This window comes from Myxocyprinus asiaticus, chromosome 26, assembly GCF_019703515.2.
Source record: "Myxocyprinus asiaticus isolate MX2 ecotype Aquarium Trade chromosome 26, UBuf_Myxa_2, whole genome shotgun sequence".
In the NCBI taxonomy this organism is placed as follows: domain Eukaryota; kingdom Metazoa; phylum Chordata; class Actinopteri; order Cypriniformes; family Catostomidae; genus Myxocyprinus; species Myxocyprinus asiaticus.
The window spans coordinates 7,278,908-7,300,457 of NC_059369.1; the positions used below are offsets into that span (position 1 = coordinate 7,278,908).

Here is a 21,550-nt window from a genome sequence, read left to right on the forward strand (position 1 = left end):
TACTCCGTGTGTGTGCAGACTCAGGGTTTAGAGATACCTACACTCAGCTTTAAACCTGGGAGAAGAAGAAACTTGTTCATTCACACAGGTGAGAGAGAGAGATAGTGACTAGAGCTCAGCACTAATTTTAGAAGTAGTTTTACTTTAGTTTAGGGTGCTAGAGACTAGAAGGTTTCACATAGCAGCTTTAATGAGGTCCTAAATATGTTTTGAGTAAAATAGTGTTGTCAGTTGTGAAAGGAATATTCATTCTTCAATACAAGTTAATCTCAATTTGCTGTTGATTACCAAAATAATTTGGACTCATCCCACAATTTTACAGTAAAGCACTTACAACGGAAGTCTGTGGGGCAAGATATTGCACTGGGTTTAAAGTTAAAACGGTCACTTTTTTTAAAGTATTGTCACAAGATTGTAACAGCCAGAAGTTCATGCACCTTTAACAAAAATATGAGCTGGACATTTTAAACCCTTTCAGAATGTCTTGCCCCATTGACTTTCATTGCCGATTATTTTTGCAGTTTGGTGACATTAGTGGTGCACTTCACCTTTAAAGCCTGGAAACGTCATCCAGTGGACTAACTGTGTTTGTGTAATGTTTGTGACAGATGATCTCAGAACTGAAGGAGCAAAACCACTTGCTGAAGAACGAGAAAGACGACCTGAACCGACTGATCCAGGAGCAGAGCCAGCATTGGACAGGTGCAGCAGAAACTGACAAATCAATCCAAACCCTGATAAATTAATTTTTCATATCTTGTCTGTGCTTTGCTGATTTGATACTCTTCCTATCCTGTTACAACGTCAGTATTATCAGTCTGCCGTCAGATGATTGTGTTATTAAATATTATGCTGTGGGAATGTGTGTGACTGGTATTTAACATGTTGTGTGTGTGTGTTTGCAGAGAAAATGCAGAGAGCTCTAAAAGAGGAAACCCAGCAGTTAGAAAACGATTTAAACGAGGAACGTTCTCGCTACCAGAACCTCCTTACCGAACACTTGCGACTCGAGGAGAAATATGACGATTTGAAAGAGGAGATCACTCTCACCATGGTGGGTACACACTCATTCGTTCACTGTATAGCACCTCACAAACCAAATATTTTCATTCATAATTGACTAGTCGGTGGGTTGTCTGAATGACAAGTTGACCAGTCTTTCTTTCAGAATCCCTGTATAATCAAGAACAACGCTGTCAGTCTATTACGAGTTAATTCAGTGTGATTAATTTTATATATATATATATACTGTATATAAACACATTAAAGAAATGAATGCAATAAATCATGTCCCCGTGACCGTATTGTTGTGGACTGCAGGCCAGTGATTCACTGATATAGAAATAAAACAAACAATATATTGACATCTAAAGCTACTTTTTGTATTGTCTAATCACTCATCTGCCACATTAATGTAATGTTTTGAATTATCTGAATTACTATATTTATTATATATATTGTATTCATAATTATTTTGATTATTTTATATTGAATTATCTGTATTTGGGGGCCTTCATATATGCAAATACAGTTTTGATTAATTTGATTAATTAAGTGGCATATCATGTGATTAATTTGATAAATTTTTAATTCTGATTGTCAGCCCTAGATAAAATAATAGTAAAAAATATCATTGATTTTGGGTAATGTCCACCAGACTCCAATTAGATGTGTTTCGTAGGAGGCGTTCATGGAAGACATGTTGTGCATTCAGCAACTAATCAACTGTCCTTAACCATCCCTAACACACACGCATACAGACACACCATCTCAGACTCATTACTGTTAATAAAAAGCCTTTTATTTGTGCTGTCTTTCTTCTAGAATGTTCCCAAACCTGGTCACAGACGCACAGACTCCACACACAGCAGCAACGGATCAGACTGGACCTACAACTCTGAGTTTGCAGAGTCCGAGGAGGGGTCCCGTGTGGGGGAGGTGAGAGGAGAATGAGGAATATAATTTAAATCAAGCACATTACTCAGAAATTTACCGTTCAAACTTGAATTTGTTGGTAACACTATAATAACTACATGGTGTAAAGTACAGTATTTGTAAAGCATTCATTTATAGTTAAAGGCGCAGGATGTAAGATTCAGAAACCCTTGTTATTAATGACACCTGTGGCCGTTAAGTGAACTGCAGCCAGCTACCTGTTGCTCGCGCTCGTGCACACACTCCATAGGGACGCGAGCATTGGCCAGAACAATGACGTAACGTACAAAGAGACAACGTGATTCACCAGCATCATGCTGACAGATGAGGTAGCATAATTAAAATTACACAGTTATGATTGTTTTACCACAAATTTTGAGACTGTATATTATATTTGAATCTCCAGTGCTGGAACAGGGCTAAAACAAAGTGTGGATATAGGTCTGACTATGCGAGACTGTAGTTTGAAGTAATCACTTTTCTTTGATTGATACATTGACTGCATTTATATTATATAATGCCTATTTCGGCATTAGCTAGCTAGCAATTAGTAAATGCTTTATTACGACCGTTATTAAGCATCAATAGCTGTAATAGAAAGTAATAAACACATTAATTAAGCATAAATATTAATAGCATCAATACATATTCATTTGTGTTCTCATAAACACTTCTTTACCACTGGTTTGTATCAAGTGAAAACAGTATTAAACTGCTTATATATGAACATATTAAACAATAATAAATTGTTTGCTACAGTGAATATGAATATACATTTGTATAAAGCCTATTAATGAATTAACAATGTAGGAACAATAGTCTATAAATTAACCATTAACTGTAAACTAATGCTTTACAAATACTTTATACTGTGAAGTGATTATAAAGTGTTTCCATTTCGTTTGATTTTATAGAATTTAAATTCAATTTTTAGGCCAATTCTGTAATTACTGTTTGTTTGTTTTTTGCCTTTTTAAAGGTCATAGCAATGAAAGTAAATTAACTTGTTTTCTAAATATAAAATATTGTGTGTTTAATTCTGGGATGTGCTTCCTTGTCTCTTTCCAGGATGTTTCCAAGTCAATGGACATGTCGCTCTTCCTGAAGCTGCAGAAGAGAGTGTCCGAACTCGAGCAGGAGAAACAATCACTGCAGAACGAACTTGACCGCAGAGAAGAGAAGTTTCAGCGGGCTAGAGCCAGGGTACACACACACACACACACATACACACATTGCACACACTGTACACACTGTGTCACTGCTATTGATAATGTTGTGTTTTTTGTCGATCAGGATGATGAGGAACATAAGAAAGCTCGCAGTGCTGAGCTGGAGTATGAATCTCTCAAGGTGAACACACACATACACACACTCAGCTTAAAGTGAAAAATACATCATTGCATATTAGTAAGATATATGATGTTAATTATATTCTCCTCAGTCCTTTTCAGTTATAGTAATGGTGAAGTGCTGCATATGAAATAGCAGCATAAATGCATTAATTATGCTTTGTGTGTGTGTGCGTGGGGGGGGGGGGGTACAGGTATACTTAACATTTGGAGTTATGTACATGAATTCTATGACATTCGGATAAATGTGTTTACTGTATTTCCACCAATTTTTTTATTTTTATAAAATATTAATTGAGGTTTAATAAAGGTGTAATACACTTATTATAAATGTTTTACATTCATAATGCAGTTGCACAAGTAAATAGTGAATAACATGAATGTAAATGATTTAAATATGTAATTACTTCCTGGAGCAGCTTGCAACTTACTATTGTTCGTCCTGTTGTAATTATGTTGACATTCAGTTGTGTGTAACAAGTACACAGTTGTAAAATATGCTACTCACTGAATCCAAACGTCCAGTATACTGGACATGAAATTTAAATGTGGAAATGTTGTTTAAAAAATAAATGTATTCCATTTCGATTTTCACATTTCATAACAGTAGCATTCTATAATAACAAAATGTTCAAAGATGTCTGAAGAGCTTGAAAATGTAGAACAATAAAGTCCACTATTCTGGACTGGAGGTTTAGATGGTATATCAATACTATGTTTTGTGGGTATGTTTTGAATGTAAAAATGTTCTCAGTTCCTTTTTATTTATTTAGTTACTGATTGTGAATTATGTCTCTTGTATGTTCAGCGTCAGGAGTTGGAGTCTGAGAATAAGAAGCTGAAACATCATCTGAATGAGATGCGTCAGTCTCTGAGAGGAAGCGCTGAGGCCACTTCTGCCGCTCCTGGTTCTCCTGCGTACACTGTTCTGTTGGACCAGCTCAACTCCTCCAACGAAGAGCTGGAGGTGCGTAAGGAGGAGGTGCTCATCCTGCGCTCTCAACTCGTCAGCCAGAAAGAGGCCATGCAGCACAAGGTCAGACACAAAGCCTGCCATTCTTACAGCAGATAAAGTTACAGAATTTCCATGTGTGTTTCTACACTAGTCGGGGGGAAAAAACAGCTAAAACCAGCCTAAACTGTTCAGGCTGGTCTGGTTTGCTGGTTTCAGAGGGGTTTTGGGCACTTTCCAGCTGGTCAGACTGGGTGACCAGCTTAGATCTGTTAAGACCAGTCAACCAGCTTAGGTTGGTTTTAGCCGGTTTTGCACAAAAACATTTTCTTTTAGAAAAAAAAAATGTGAACAGCCTTAATCAAAATAATAGCATGCATGGCAAATTGTTGTTTCTTGTTTAAAGCAAAAACCTCAGTAATTTTGTTAGATTTATATTTAAAATAAGAAGAAAAAAAAAAAACACTTTGTAAAGCCAGTATATTCTCTGAAAACAAGTATTATCTTACAAAATGTTCTCAATATTTGTTCTAATGCTTCTGAAATAAATGTCTTATTTTAAGGAGGTTTAGATGTTTTTACTAGAAAGCAAGATAATACTAATAAATAAATAAATAAAAATGTCTTGTGAACATAGACCCAGAAAAGAGACAAATTTGTGTGTACTAATATCTGTCACTAACTTTCTATTCAACATTTCTAACTTCATCTCTTCCTCTCTCTTCTGCTTCACTCCCATCAGGATGAGAAGGTATGTTGGTCAGACAGCAGATCTTTTCATTCATTTAGCTTCAAATCAAATTCAAATCCTAAAACTGTCTAACCTTCAGTGTTGGTGAAGCTACACCACAAGCTACTGAATAAAAAAGAAGCTAAATACATTGAAGCAATTCAAAGGGGCAGTACAGTATATTTGAATTGATTCTCATCTCTTTTTACACCAATCTTACCTGAAAACCATGTAAAATGTAGAGCAAGAATGTGTGGGAACACTTTTGAGTGATTGAGTACAACGGGGTAAAGGGCACCTTTGATTTGATTTTCTCCCAAAACACTAAATAGCAACAAAACCTACCACAGTACTTTCCTAAAACCGGTTTGTCACTACACACTGCAGAATGTTCCTGTTCCATGAGCTCATCGTGTGTAATGTCTAAAGGATGATTCTGAGATGATTTGATCTAACATTTAATAACTTTGAAAATGTTGCAAATTGATGTAACTAATAAAAGTCCCTGAAATTAACACATTTATCACATGATCAGTCATCACATTATCACAGACAAAATACTTTTCAATTTCAAGTTTTGTTCAAGATGATTAAATCAAAAGTTTTTTAAATAACTGTACTATTAATTACTATAATATTGTTCTTTGTAAGTTCCTGATGCATTGCCTAATGTTAACTTTTAATACGAAAAAGCTATTAGACTATGTAGAAATAAATAGGAATCTAAACAAACAAGATTTAGAAATGCTGCCTGTAAATATACTTGACATTGGTAGTTCATGTTAACTGTTGTCTTAATTGTTGCACTAACTAAAATTTTGTTATTTCATGGAATTGTTTGGTTTTAGATTCCAAAATAAAGATTCAGCATCATGTCACAAATGTTATTAAAAAATACAATGAAAACTGAATACATTATTCAGTTTCCTGAATAAAATAAAGTTACACTCTTCATTTAATCAATATCAGAATTTTGATATAAGAATTTGAATAATTTTATTAATAATCATATTATTAAAATCTTCATATATACTTTTTGCCAAAAAAGCAAAAGCACCAGAAAGGTTGTCCATATCATTAGTGCGCAACATTTCAAGTCTACTGAAACCATTCAGTAGCGTTGTGTGAAGAACGGACTGACATGTAAGTGTTAATTCACTGAAATCGAATCTGGCCCGCTCGCGAGAACATCATAAGCTCAGTGAGTGCACCTGACATCAAAAGGTGGAGGTAAAGAAATCGTGCACATTAGTTTTTCTGTTCTTCCTTCAGCGCTGCAAATTTGGATGTGAGAATGTGGAAAGATCTGAGAAGAGGGCAGTTTTCCCTGCTGCCCCGTACTTTGAGAACCGCTGCACTAACTGATTCTTGAGATGTTTGTGGTTCAAATTGTTAGTTGATGGATGTAGTGCTGTAAAACTGTCACGTTAATGTAGACATTCTGTGTGTGTTCAGGAGACCATGACTGAACCTCTGCCGTACATTGAGGATGTACAGAAGTTGACTGATGCGAAGGAGATCTCACAGGCCTACATGGGACTGAAAGAGACCAACAGGTACATTTACTATCTTTACATGTCTCAATCATAACCTGAACCGCAAAACATCTGTCTTTTGTCTGTCTGTCTGTCTGTCTGTCATCCATCTGTCTCTCTGTCTGTCTGTATTTCTGTCTGTCTGTCATCTGTCTGTCTATCTATCTGTCTGTCCATCTGTCTGTCTGTCTGTCTGTCCATCTGTCTGTCATATATCTGTCTGTCTCTCTGTCTGTCTGTCCATCTGTCTGTCATGAATCTGTCTGTCCATCTGTCTGTCATGTATCTGTCTGTCTGTCAGTCTTTCTGTCATCTACCTGCCTATCTATTTGTCTGTCTGTATTCTGTCCATCTGACTGTCATATCTGTCAGTCTATCATCTGTCTGTCTATCTGACTCGCTGTCTACCTGTCATCTGTCTGTCTGTCTGTCTATCATCTATCTGTCTGTCTGTCTGTAATCTGTCTGTCTCTCTCTCTCTCTGTCTGTCTGTATTTCTGTCTGTCTGTCATCTGTCTGTCTGTCATCTATCTGTCTGTCTGTCTGTCCATCTGTCTGTCATGTATCTGTCTGTCTGTCAGTCTTTTTGTCATCTACCTGCCTATCTATTTGTCTCTCTGTATTCTGTCCGTCTGACTGTCATATCTGTCTGTCTATCATCTGTCTGTCTATCTGACTGGCTGTCTACCTGTCATCTGTCTGTCTGTCTGTCTATCATCTATCTGTCTGTCTGTCTATAAGCTATCTGTCTGTCTGTCATATGTCTGTCTGTCTGTCTGTCTGTCTGTATGTCCATCTGTCTGTCATCTATCTTTCTATTTATCTATCTATCTACAGTTGAAGTCAGAAGTTTTCATACACTTAGGATGAAGTCATTAAAACTACATTTTTAACAACTCCACAGATTTCATATTAGCAAGCTATAGTTTTGGCAAGTTATTTATGACATCTACTTTGTGCATGATATGAGTAATTTTTCCAACAATTGTTTACAGACAGATTTGTTTCACTTTTAATTGACTATATCACAATTCCAGTGGGTCAGAGGTTTACATACCTTAAGTTAACTGTGCATTTAAGCAGATTGGAAAATTCCAGAAAATTATGTCAAGCCTTTAGGCAATTAGCCAATTAGCTTCTGATAGGAGGTGTACTGAATCGGAGGTGTACCTGTGGATGTATTTTAAGGCCTACCTTCAAACTCAGTGCCTCTTTGCTTGACATAATGGGAAAATCAAAAGAAATCAGCCAAGACCTAAGAAAAAAAAAATTGTGGACCTCCACAAGTCTGGTTCATTCTTGGGAGCAATGTCCAAATGCCTGAAGGTACCATGTTCATCTGTACAAACAATAGTACGCAAGTATAAACACCATGGGACCACGCAGCCATCATACCGCTCAGGAAGAAGACGCATTCTGTCTCCTAGAGATGAATGTAGTTTGGTGCAAAAAGTGCAAATCAATCCCAGAACAACAGCAAATAACCTTGTGAAGCTGCTGGAGGAAACAGGTAGACAAGTATCTATATCCACAGTAAAACGAGTCCTATATCGACATAACCTGAAAGTCTGCTCAGCAAGGAAGAAGCTACTGCTCCAAAACCACCATAAAAAAGCCAGACTACAGTTTGCAAGTGCCCATGGGGACAAAGATCTTACTTTTTGGAGAAATGTCCTCTGGTCTAATGAAACAAAAATTGAACTGTTTGGCCATAATGACCATCGTTATATTTGGAGGAAAAAGGGTGAGGCTTGCAAGCCAAAGAACACCATCCAAACTGAATCATGGGGGTGGCAGCATCATGTTGTGGGGGTGCTTTGCTGCAGGAGGAACTGGTGCACTTCACAAAATAGATGGCATCATGAGGAAGAAAAATTATGTGGATATATTGAAGCAACATCTCAAGACATCAGCCAGGAAGTTAAAGCTCATCGCAAATGGGTCTTCCAAATGGACAATGACCCCAAGCATACCTCCAAATTTGTGGCAAAATGGCTTAAGGACAACAAAGTCAAGGTATTGGAGTGGCCATCACAAAACCCTGACCTCAATCTGAAAGAAAAATTGTTGGCAGAACTGAAAAAGTGTGTGCGAGCAAGGAGGTTTACACACCTGACTCAACTACACCAGTTCTGTCTGGAGGAATGGGCCAAAATTCCAGCAACTTATTGTGAGAAGCTTGTGGAAGGCTACCCAAAACGTTTGACCCAAGTTAAATCATTTAAAGGCAATGCTACCAAATACTCTGTTACCAAAAATCTGTTACCAAAAACAGAGTGTATGTAAACTTCTGACCCACTGGGAATGTGATGAAAGAAATAAAAGCTGAAATAAATCATTCTCTCTACTATTTCACATTCTTAAAATAAAGTAGTGATCCTAACAGACCTAAAACAGGGAATGTTTTCTACGATTAAATGTCAGGAATTGTGAAAAACTGAGTTTAAATGTATTTGGCTAAGGTGTATGTAAACTTCTTTAGATCTATCTATCTATCTATCTATCTATCTATCTATCTATCTATCTGTCTATCTGTCTGTCTGTCTGTCATCTCTCTGTCTGTCTATTTGCCTGTCTATCTGTCGGTCTGTCATCTTTCTGTCTGTCTATTTTTCTGTCTGTGTGTCTGTCACCTATCTGTAGGGCTAGGCAATATAAAATATATTATTTATATATATATATATATATATATATATATATATATATATATATATATATATATATATATACAGGTGCATCTCAATAAATTAGAATGTCGTGGAAAAGTTCATTTATTTCAGTAATTCAACTTAAATTGTGAAACTCGTGTATTAAATAAATTCAATGTACACAGACTGAAGTAGTTGAAGTCTTTGGTTCTTTTAATTGTGATGATTTTGGCTCACATTTAACAAAAACCCACCAATTCACTATCTCAAAAAATTAGAATACATCATAAGACCAATAAAAAAAACATTTTTAGTGAATTGTTGGCCTTCTGGAAAGTATGTTCATTTACTGTATATGTACTCAATACTTGGTAGGGGCTCTTTTGCTTTAATTACTGCCTCAATTCGGCGTGGCATTGAGGTGATTGGTTTGTGGCGCTGCTGAGGTGGTATGGAAGCCCAAGTTTCTTTGACAGTGGCCTTCAGCTCATCTGCATTTTTTGGTCTCTTGTTTCTCATTTTCCTCTTGACAATACCCCACAGATTCTCTATGGGGTTCAGGTCTGGTGAGTTTGCTGGCCAGTCAAGCACACCAACACCATGGTCATTTAACCAACTTTCAGTGCTTTTGGCAGTGTGGGCAGGTGCCAAATCCTGCTGGAAAATGAAATCAGCATCTTTAAAAAGCTGGTCAGCAGAAGGAAGCATGAAGTGCTCCAAAATTTCTTGGTAAACGGGTGCAGTGACTCTAGTTTTCAAAAAACACAATGGACCAACACCAGCAGATGACATTGCACCCCAAATCATCACAGACTGTGGAAACTTAACACTGGACTTCAAGCAACTTGGGCTATGAGCTTCTCCACCCTTCCTCCAGACTCTAGGACCTTGGTTTCCAAATGAAATACAAAACTTGCTCTCATCTGAAAAGAGGACTTTGGAACACTGGGCAACAGTCCAGTTCTTCTTCTCCTTAGCCCAGGTAAGACGCCTCTGACGTTGTCTGTGGTTCAGGAGTGGCTTAACAAGAGGAATACGACAACTGTAGCCAAATTCCTTGACATGTCTGTGTGTGGTGGCTCTTGATGCCTTGACCCCAGCCTCAGTCCATTCCTTGTGAAGTTCACCCAAATTCTTGAATCGATTTTGCTTGACAATCATAAGGCTGCGGTTCTCTTGGTTGGTTGTGCATCTTTTTCTTCCACACTTTTTCCTTCCACTCAACTTTCTGTTAACATGCTTGGATACAGCACTCTGTGAACAGCCAGCTTCTTTGGCAATGAATGTTTGTGGCTTACCCTCCTTGTGAAGGGTGTCAATGATTGTCTTCTGGACAACTGTCAGATCAGCAGTCTTCCCCATGATTGTGTAGCCTAGTGAACCAAACTGAGAGACCATTTTGAAGGCTCAGGAAACCTTTGCAGGTGTTCTGAGTTGATTATCTGATTGGCATGTCACCATATTCTAATTTTTTGAGATAGTGAATTGGTGGGTTTTTGTTAAATGTGAGCTAAAATCATCACAATTAAAAGAACCAAAGACTTAAACTACTTCAGTCTGTGTGCATTGAATTTATTTAATACACGAGTTTCACAATTTGAGTTGAATTACTGAAATAAATGAACTTTTCCACGACATTCTAATTTATTGAGATGCACCTGTATATATATATATTCAACATGTGCACATTTATATATACGATATAATCAAGATAATTTTGCTGACGATGTAAAATTGACCAATATCGTGATGATTTGAATGTGTTTTCATTTGGCCATTAAGTTTCATAAGAGCGCATCAGTAGACTAATTTCACAATCCTTCAGGGCTGCACAATTAATCAAAATAACATCACAATGGCGAGTTATGTGTGATTATTAATCCACAAAAGGCTGTGATTTAAAGAGAGATAAACATGGTCTGTGTGCAGTTGAGAACAAACCGGTGATGCGCTGATCTGTGTGCATGTTCATGGCAGCGCTCTCAGATCAGTTCATGTGCGTTGTGAAATCAAATTAATGCAGATTCAAGCATTCGCGCAACTCCAAACATTAGTATCAGTTACAAGTTATTATACAAATCTACAACAGCGGCACAGAATAACAGAAAAGTAGGAGATTACAGTGTTTCAGGAAATGCGGAACATTTTTAAACTGTCAAATACACATTGCTCCTTGTGAACTTGAAGTAAATACAACAGCACTTTTGGTGTCAAAATAAAAGCCCCAGGTGAAGATGAGGTAAACAGGACAGAAATATATTACTTTTGTATAACACAAATCTAATAATCAGAATAATAATGATAATTCAGCATTATATTATAATAATAAACCTGATGTGTCCCACAGTAACAATTTAGTATTATGCAATGTTCAACTGGGGTTTCAAAAATAAGTCAGTGAAGTAGCTTTGCACACCTTGTTCATTCACAAAAATTTATAAGTAAAAACATTTGAAGGTAAATAATGTTTTTTATTAAGCTAATATGTATCATTGTATATGAAAGTTAAATATAAAGTGCATATCAATGAAAATGTTTGAATTTCATTCTCCCTTACGAATTATTTTTAAATAGATTTTATTTAATGTCTTTAAAATATTGAATCTACTTGGCTACAGTGGCTGATTGGATGAAATGATGGGTCCTCTGATTTAAAAAAAAACCCCACTTTTGAGCCAATTTAGAGCAAATACATAATTATCGAGATATACTGTATATCGAAAATCATCAAAAGGCTGAAAAATATAGAGATATAATTTTTTAAGACATATCACCCAGCTCTATCTATCTGTCTATCTGTCTGTGATCTATCTGTCTGTCTGCCTGTCTGTTGGTCTCTCTGTCTGAATATCTGCCTACCTGTCTGTCTCTGTCTGTCTGTCTGTCTGTGTTGATGCTCATCTCTGTCCTGCACAGATCACCCAGGTTTACTCGCAGGCCGACTGAAATGAACGAGCTCATGAGCAGGCTGAGGTAACAGATGGACAGGCATGACGGGTGGCTCGCAAGGCATGTGTGTGCAGCTCAGAGTAGAGTGCCAAATCAGCTTCATTAAACTACCCAAAATATAGATGATATGCAGAAAACTTTGATACTGTAGTTCATTAACAGGCATGACCTTTGACCTGAAGGAGGACTAATATGACGGGATCAGCTGCCATCTCTTTTTCATACTGACATTTTTAACACTGCAGGTCACTGAGAATGAGTCAAGCCAAGCCTAGTCTCGTGTAGCCTGACTTATATCTATCGGCATAAAGTCTGGTCCAGTTTGCAGCTTATTCTCACTGGCATGTAAAGCGATCAAGCACAGTCAATTAGTCATCAGCGGCTTTGCTCTTGGTTTAACAGGCTGTGATGGCGATGCTTGGTCATGTGACTCAATATAAGGTGAACTCTTGGTGGATGTGAAGCATTCTAATTGGTTGAATGAACCTGCACATGTGGCTTCTGGCAGACTACACTAGATGCCATTTATTACCCAAATCCAGTGAATGGACAGATAGCTACTGTAATTAACATGAATTGCTCTTTTACATTTCTAATTTTCTTTAATTAATTTTATGTTGTTATACTTGTGGTCCTCTTTGTCATGATTTCCTTTCCATGATTATTTCTGTTCACATTTTATAAAATTTCATCTTTGAGTATTTTTTTATTTAATTATTTATTGGTGATTGAATGTTATTACTTGTCTGTCAACTACTTAACATAATCCTTATTAAGAATCACCCAAACCAGAGATCCTTAAAGGAGTAGTACACCCAAAAATAACAATTATGTCATAATTTACTCACCTCCATGTCATTACAAACCTGTATGACATTCTTTATTCCGTGGAACACAAAATTAGAAATTTTAAAGAATGTCCTGGACGCTCTTTTTCGTGAAATGACAGTGAATGGGGATTTGGATGTCAAGCTCCAAAATGACCTACTAAAAGCATTATGAAAGTGTATGTAGTCCATATGACTAATGCACTACTGTATATTCAAAGTCTTCTGAAGCTGTATTACAGTTTTGTGTGAGGAACAGACCTAAATTGAAGTTTTTATTCACTGAAAATCTTCCTCTTGCGCTGCAACTCTCAAATCTCATGTATGCTTCCACATATTCAAATTTGTCATGTGAAACGTGAAAACCAATGGCTTTCAACATCTTGACGTCAAAACTGGTATAGTGCGTCTTTATGCGTTACATTGGAATATATGTGAAAGCAAACAAAGTTTGAGAGCAGAAGTGGAGATTATCAATGAATGATGACTTGATATTTTGGTCTGCTCCTCCCAAAAAACTATTGTCTTTTTATTTATTTTTTTATTTTGGAAAAACATGAACATCCCTGTCTCCATTTACCTTTACTTTATGGGAAAAAGAGACCAAGACATTCTTTGAAATTTCTCCTTTTGTTTTCCACTGAAGTTTGAAATGACATGAGGGTGAGTGAATGATGACAGAATATTCATTTTTTGGTGAACTATTTCTTTCAAAAATATGTAAATCTTATCCCCGGCCTTCCACTCGCATCAAAGTTTCTCATTTTTTTGGTGTTTTTGTTCATTTTTTTCTTTCTTTCTTTGTTCCACCCCATCAGATCCCCTTTCCCTGACTACCATAAGCTGAACGAGGATGGGGAACTGTGGCTGGTTTATGAAGGGTTAAAGGAAACTAACAGGTTAAAGAGCAGAGAGAGAGAGAGCATGTAGAAATGTGAGAGTGTGAGCGTTCAGTTTTCTTCTGACTTTGGTTCCTCAGCTTTTAAAGACGTGATCATCTAACATTGTGCTGTTTCTGTTTCCCCAAACACTATTGCCTGCAGAATGTTTTCCTTAACTTATGTACTGTAGTGCTTCATGGGATCAAAAATTGAAACAACTCTTTTAGTGTGAATTCTGGGCTCAACAAAATTAGATTTCATTGCAAAAGGCTTATTTTAAAACTGCATGGATTTACGGCTGCCATAGAGAGGGCATAATTAAAGGTAAATAACAGAGTCTGAATGCTGACTGCTGCACTGCAACAAATCATGGGCAAGTTTCTCAACCCTATTAGGGATAGTTAACCCAATAATTATAACCCTCATGTCATTCTAAACCAGTGTGACTTTCATTTTTCCATGGAAAACAAAAACAAAGGAGAATTTTTGAATACAATGAAATCATATACGGATCAGTGGCCGTCAGCCTCCAAAAAGAACAAAAAGAACTATATAAGTATTGTACAAGCAGTCCAGATGACTTACTATATTCCAGGTCTTCTGAAGACAAAAATAAGTTGTTATTTGCTGTAAATCTTCCCCTCCACCAAAGCTCTTAAATCTCATTCGTCAATCCGCATATTTAAACTGGCGCATCACGTTCAGTTACAACACACATCAGAACCAGTGCCAATTGGTGTCTGTGACGTTAAACCTGGAATGAAACATGGGCACTGTTACTGAATCTGAATGTGGACATGAATAAGATTTCAGAGCTTTGGCGGAGGTGAAGATTATCAGTGAATAAGGACTTTTATTCTGTATCAGACGACTTGGATTATAGCACAAAAATTGTATGGACACTTATTATGTTTTTTGGTCCTGTTTGGTGCTTGACAGACGCAATCATTATGAACCGTCATTGTATGGAGGAGGGTGGGAACAAAAATTATTTAAAAATTTCTCATTTTTTGATCCACAGAAAAAAAAAAGACAGCATATGGAAAAATATGAGCGGGTTAAATAATGACAGAAATGTTCTTTTTTAACTATTCCTTTAAAGCTTTGGACTCAAAATTACAGAGCCCCTTTTTAGAGGACAGGAAGTGAATTAATTTTCTGAAATAGTTTTGCATTCACTCACAATTATTTTGGGTACCCTCACAATAACTTTATCCATCCCTTATGAAAATGAACCATGGTTTTACTATTGTGACTATAGTTTAACTATGATATTTATAGTAAAACCACAGTAACCACAAAATGTGCCATATTTAATTTAATTTTATATTTGTAGCAAAACCGTAGGAGACCAAACCTATGGTAACAATAAAGATCATAATCATTTTGCCAAAATATATATATATATATATATATATATATATATATATATATATATATATATATATATATATATATATTTACTATATGATTAGATTTGTATTATGATAGTTTTGGATTTCCTGAATTATTACATTGGGTTTTACTGCAAAAATCATGGTTAAATTATGGTAACTGTAATAAAACCATGGTAAATGTTCATAAGGCATGGATCAAATTACTGAGAAGGAAACCCAAAATAATTGTAAGAGAACACAAAACTTTTTCAGAAAACACATTTCCTTTCTGTCTTTTAAGGGGTTCTGTAATAAACTGAATCTAATGCTAGCAAAGAAACTGGCCCTGTGTTTCTGTGGATTTGCTCAGCTCAAACGCAGTCTCGCTCTCTCTCTCTCTCTCTCTCTCTCTCTCTCTCTCTCTCTCTCTCTCTCTTTCTCTCTGTCTGTCTGGTGTAAAGGTTGTTGGAGTCTCAGCTGCAGGCTCAGCGGCGCTCTCATGAGAATGAGGTGGAGGTTTTGCGTGGAGAGCTTCAGAGCGTTAAAGAGGACAATAACCGTCAGCAGCAGCTGTTGGCGCAGAACCTGCAGCTTCCTCCAGAGGCCAGAATCGAGGCCAGCCTGCAACACGAGATCACTCGCCTCACCAACGAGAACCTGGTCAGAACACAATCTCTCAATATCTCACTACACAGACAGCTATGCTGGCCTGAAACTGAAAGTTCCTCACAATTTAGAATGGTTCATTTGGTTACTTTTTGGTAGAGTTACTCTTGTTTTCCAATTGGATCTAGGAGACGTAAGCGATAGATCCATTTAACACATTCTCCCGTTGCATCAAAGTTTTCTATTTCTATTTTGTTTTATTTTCTATATGCAGCTGTTGAGCATTGCAGCTAATCAGAGACATAATGCAATGCCCAAACAGAAGCATTTAAATGAGTCTATAGGCCTACATCAGTAACAACATTCCAAATAAAGATATATAAACTATATTTGCCATCTTAGATCAACATTTTTCATGGAGATCATCGCAGTTCATAATGGGATTGCTTTATCCATGAAGACTACATGTGATAGTACCCCAACTTTCTGTCTCAGTTTTTTAAAGGAACCAAATATGAAAAGATTTAGAAGAATGTCCAGGGTGTTCTGTTCCATATAATGAAAGTGAATGGCGACTTGGGCTGCCAGCTCCAGAAATGACAAAAAAGCACCATAAAAATAGTACATTTCAGTTCAGATTTTCTACTGTGAAGTCTTTTGTTAATAAATAAATTCCCAGAGTGTGAATTGGGTCTCAGTGTTGTCCTGTGACACCAGTTGTGTGTAAGATCTGATGTAGAGATGTGTAATTCACAGGAGCTTAACTCAGATGACCCGAAGGAGTATAAAGCCTACAGAATCAGCATGTTACGCAGGATGGTTGTATGTAGGAGTGTGTGTGTGTGTGTGTTTGCATTTCAGCATGTATCTGAACACTAACAGAACTGTTGTGTCACACTGAATCTCTGATGCATTTGAGCTCCAATTATGTGTATTTAACCCCACAGCGCTGTGAATCAGCACACTCTTTTAATCTATCTGTCTCTCGCTCACTATCAGGGTGAATTGCACAAAAACTTTGACAAACATATCTGGGTCACATTCCACCACACAATCAAAAGAAAAAAATTAGAAAATATATTTTGCATAACAAAATAAGGCCTATTTAAAGACCATTCAGATTTTTTGCATACGTCATTTCACGTCAATTAAGCAAATGTTCCTCCTTGTTTATATTACCGTAATGGCAAAAAAGCTCATTCTCATTATTGTAATGAGAAAAAAATATACTGGTATATTATTTCAATCCTACATTTATAAAATACAATTGTAAGTATCATATTGTAATAATTTTTGCCCTGAATATAAAGTCAACATTGACCATACTGAGCCTATTTATTTTCTTAATACATACTTCTGGTGTTATTGTACATCTCTGCACATTATTCCACAGGGGGAAAAAAAATTTTGCCTAAAAATTTTAACTCCATCTCTGAAATGGCTTTCCTTTTTTGCAAATGTCACCAAGTACAACCCCTCTCTCGAACCACCATTATGGTATGTTACGCCCACTTTTTACAATCTAGTCAATTCCCAATAGATAAAATCAAGTGCCGTCCTGCATTTTTACTCATTGAATATCGTTTCACTTGCAGTTATGTCAAATTATGGAAGTAAATGGGCTGTGAATGGCATTTCACTTTGACTTTAATAAAAATGTCATTGTGCAGAATTATTTTAAACTGTAACGATTATGAGAATAAGAATTTTTCACATTTGAGTAATGAGAATTTGGGGTGAAAATGTGCTTAATTGGCATGAAAATAATGTCACAACGATCCTGAAGGAGATTTCATTTTCATTATGCAAAAAAATCATTTCTTCTTTATTTCTTTTCATTTTTGGGTGAAATATGGGCTGGACATGTTTTCATGAGATTCACCCATCTCTCACTCTCTTTCTGATTCTCTTTTTTTTCCCTGTTCAATGAGCTGCATGGATGGACAGATCGATTGCTCTGTTGCAGAATTGGAGAATGCTCTGTTGACCTGCTTTGTCCCGAGTCACTAAAATAAGCCTTGTTGTTTTCCCTGCTGCCAAAAAGATGCAGTTGCGATAGCTGTTGTCTGATGATGATGGGATGTCTGCCTCTGGTGTTGCAGGATCTCATGGAGCAGCTGGAGAAACAGGACAAGACGGTCCGCAAACTGAAGAAACAGCTCAAAGTCTTCGCCAAGAAGATAAACGACCTGGAAGGTAGGAGACAAAGACAGCACAGAGTTTAGATACGGCTTTTAAAGCTTCAAAAGGTTCAGAAACACTTGTCACCTTAAAAGCCTTCCCAGTTGGGGGGGCTGGGTAGCTCAGCAAGTAAAGACGCTGACTGCCACACCTGGAGTCGCGAGTTCAAATCCAGGCGTGCTGAGTGACTCCAGCCAGGTATTCTAAGCAACCAAATTGGCCCAGTTGCTAGGGTGGGTAGAGTCACATGGGGTAACCTCCTCGTGGTCGCTATAATGTGGTTCTCACTCTTGGTGGGACGTGGTGATTTGTGCGTGGATGCCGTGGAGAATAGCGTGAAGCCTCCACACACGCTAGTTCTCCGCAGTAACGTGCTCAAAAAGCCACGTGATAAGATGCACGGATTGACGGTCTCAGATGTGGAGGCAACTGAGATTCGTCCTCCACCACCCAGATTGAGGCGAGTCACTACGCGACCACAAGGACTTAGAGCGCATTGGGAATTGGGAATTTAAAAAAAAAAAAAAGCCTTCCCAGATAAGTGGAAGCAGTTAGGGAGGACAAAATCATGATCAATGATGTATATATGCAAAAACAAGCACATATGGTGTGGTGCTAGAAGGTCCACAAAAATTTGGTCATATGTTGCATGATTATGAGCCTGTGTGTGTGTGTGTCTGTGTGTCTGTGTGTTTGTGTGTCTGTGTGTGTTGTAGGTGGTCAGATGGATGTGTCTCCAGGACAGACGACCGATGAGCCTGTTCATCCAGTGAACATTCCACGCAGAGAGAAAGATTTCCAGGGAATGCTGGAATACAAGAAAGAGGATGAACTCAAACTGGTCAAAAACCTCATACTGGGTAAGACTATATATACAGTACAAATATATATATATTTATATATTAGGGCTGTTGATTTAAAGGGGTCATGACATACTCTTTGTTTATAATTGTATTATCTTCCCTGAGGTCCACTTATAATGTTAGTATAAAACAGTCATAATTTAATAATATATAAAAATTTTCTACCCTGTCTCTGGCCCTCTGTCTGAAATGCTTGGTTTTAAGATCTCTGGTCCTTCAAGACTTCAATATAAATGGCCACTGTCAGGGCCATCAATAAGGGGGACAACTGGACCTTTTGTGTCAGGCCCGGGCTTGAGGGGGGGGCCACAGGAAGGCTGTTCCATATTGTATAGCGCATCAGAGCACGTTCAGTGGGAGACGTGGATATCGCGAAACACGGAGACAACGCGCAACAGCGAAAGCCGCCAGGGCAGCGCACAAGGATGGAAGAACTGTCTGCATGACAGAGAAATAAGCATTGATGTCTTGCTGAAGAGGCGGTCATATTCAGATGTATTTGGTCCTTGTGACATCACAGGTTCCACAAATTCCAAACGTCCCATTTCTAGAGCCTGATTTAAATAAGTGCTATTTTTCTTTTAAGGAGGAAGTTTTCAGTTCTTAAACTTAAAGTATGTTTTTATAGTCAAATTACCTCTTATATGTCAAAAGATCAAGGAAAATTTGATTCCTCATGTCATGACCCCTTTGACATTTAAAAATTATCACGGTTAATCATGTCCCTGGCTCATAATAAGGAATATTTCTACCATCGGAGCAATTCAAGTTTGAAGAACCACTTGTTTTCAGCAGGGGGCAGTAAGCGGAACGTTGTAGGTAACACGCAGCTGTGCAGACAAAAAACACTCTGGCTTGCTTGACACTAACGACAACACAAGATGAAAACGCATTCTTGTGTTCAAACACAGCTGGAAGGAGTGGAATTCCAGATGAAGTGATTTCGAGATGAGTTTTCCCAAGTTTGAAAACTAAATTTAACTTGACACAGCCACTTAAGAATGCTGTGCTTATGATGCTACGCAACTAAAATAAGACGCTCCAGAAGTATCTGTCTGGTGCCTGTGAACATTGTCGTGTCCTTAGAAAAGCCCTTATAATAAATCTACAGATTGACGAATTCAGTTGCAAAAGTGATTAACTGTAGTCCAATGATAGGCTTATGTTCAATAATATGGAAATAAATAATTTATTGACTTACAAAGCCACTTTTTGTTTTGTCCTATAAATGCTTTACTTGTCTGCCACAATCATGTAATGCATTTTAATTATCTGAATTGTTCTACTTATAATATATATTAATTTATAACTATTTAAATATAATTATTTATTATTATTTAATTAATATATATTGAATTATTGTTATTTGGGGGCCTTTCTCAACAAATATTTATATATGCAATTTATTACAATTAATTCGATTAATTAATCTGTAATGTAATTAATTTCATGAAAAAATTTTATCGAATGACAGCCCTAATATATATATATATATACAGTACATATATACAGGGTTGGGAGGGTTACTTTTTAAATGTATTCCACTACAGATTACAGAATACATGCTGTAAAATGTAATTTGTAACGTATTCCATTAGATTACTCAAGGTCAGTAACATATTCTAAATACTTTGGATTACTTCTTCAGCACCGGTAGATTGTTTCACTTGTTTTGACTATAAAAACTCTGCCAGTACAGTAAGACAAAATACACAAATACATATAAAAATACATTCTCTGATAAACCTAAATATCTTATGCAGTTTTGTTTCTAAAACAAGATCAATCTAATTGATCTTGTTTTAAGGATTTTTAGATATTTTTACAGGAAAACAATACAAAAATTATTATCAAGAATATGATTTTTACCCTAATATCAAAGGTCTTACTAGAAGAAATAAATTATGATCTAACGTGAATTTTCTTGATAAAAAAATATGATTGTGTCTGCTAACATGTGCATGTAAAATGGCTAGAAATAGCATTTTAGCTTAGCGTAAAGCTGACAGTTTACACAAGGTTTATTTCTATTTCTTCTGCTCCAAACTTACTTCAAACTTACTTCTCTGTCTGCTCATATGAATGTAACACATCATAAGAAAGTGTTTCACCGCTGTTCAAATGCACTTTGAATCACATCATTTATATGTATAAATGTTTTTCATCTGAAAGGACTAAATATTAAATGAAACAAATGACAATAAAATGCAAAGTAATCTCTTCAGTAATCAAAATACATTTTGAATGTAACTGTATTCTAAATACCAATGATTTAAATTGTAACTGTAGTGGAATACAGTTACTTATATTTTGTATTTTAAATACGTAATCCCGTTACATGTATTCCGTTACTCCCCAACCCTGTATATACAGTGCATCCGGAAAGTATTCACAGCGCTTCACTTTTTCCACATTTTGTTATGTTACAGCCTTATTCCAAAATGGATTAAATTCATTATTTTCCACAAAATTCTACAAACAATACCCCATAATGACAACGTGAAAGAAGTTTGTTTGAAATCTTTGCAAATTTATTAAAAATAAAAAAATCACAAGTATTCACAGCCTTTGCCATGACACTCAAAATTGAGCTCAGGTGCATCCTGTTTCCACTGATCATCCTTGAGATGTTTCTACAACTTGATTGGAGTCCACCTGTGGTAAATTCAGTTGATTGGACATGATTTGGAAAGGCACACACCTGTCTATATAAGGTCC

The 21,550-nt window shown here is 36.7% G+C and overlaps 1 protein-coding gene across 1 annotated transcript in view; it reads left to right on the forward strand.

Annotated features, from left to right (window-relative positions):
* myo5aa (myosin VAa) overlaps positions 1 to 21,550 on the forward strand; it is a 141,262-nt gene that overhangs the window by 93,000 nt on the left and 26,712 nt on the right. The window contains exons 23-33 of the mRNA XM_051656695.1: positions 609 to 702; positions 906 to 1,054; positions 1,825 to 1,938; positions 3,004 to 3,138; positions 3,229 to 3,285; positions 4,093 to 4,320; positions 6,422 to 6,522; positions 15,644 to 15,842; positions 16,545 to 16,610; positions 17,891 to 17,984; positions 18,686 to 18,829. Coding sequence (XP_051512655.1) covers positions 609 to 702; positions 906 to 1,054; positions 1,825 to 1,938; positions 3,004 to 3,138; positions 3,229 to 3,285; positions 4,093 to 4,320; positions 6,422 to 6,522; positions 15,644 to 15,842; positions 16,545 to 16,610; positions 17,891 to 17,984; positions 18,686 to 18,829 — 1,381 coding nt within the window. The remainder of the gene's footprint in view (positions 1 to 608; positions 703 to 905; positions 1,055 to 1,824; positions 1,939 to 3,003; positions 3,139 to 3,228; positions 3,286 to 4,092; positions 4,321 to 6,421; positions 6,523 to 15,643; positions 15,843 to 16,544; positions 16,611 to 17,890; positions 17,985 to 18,685; positions 18,830 to 21,550) is intronic.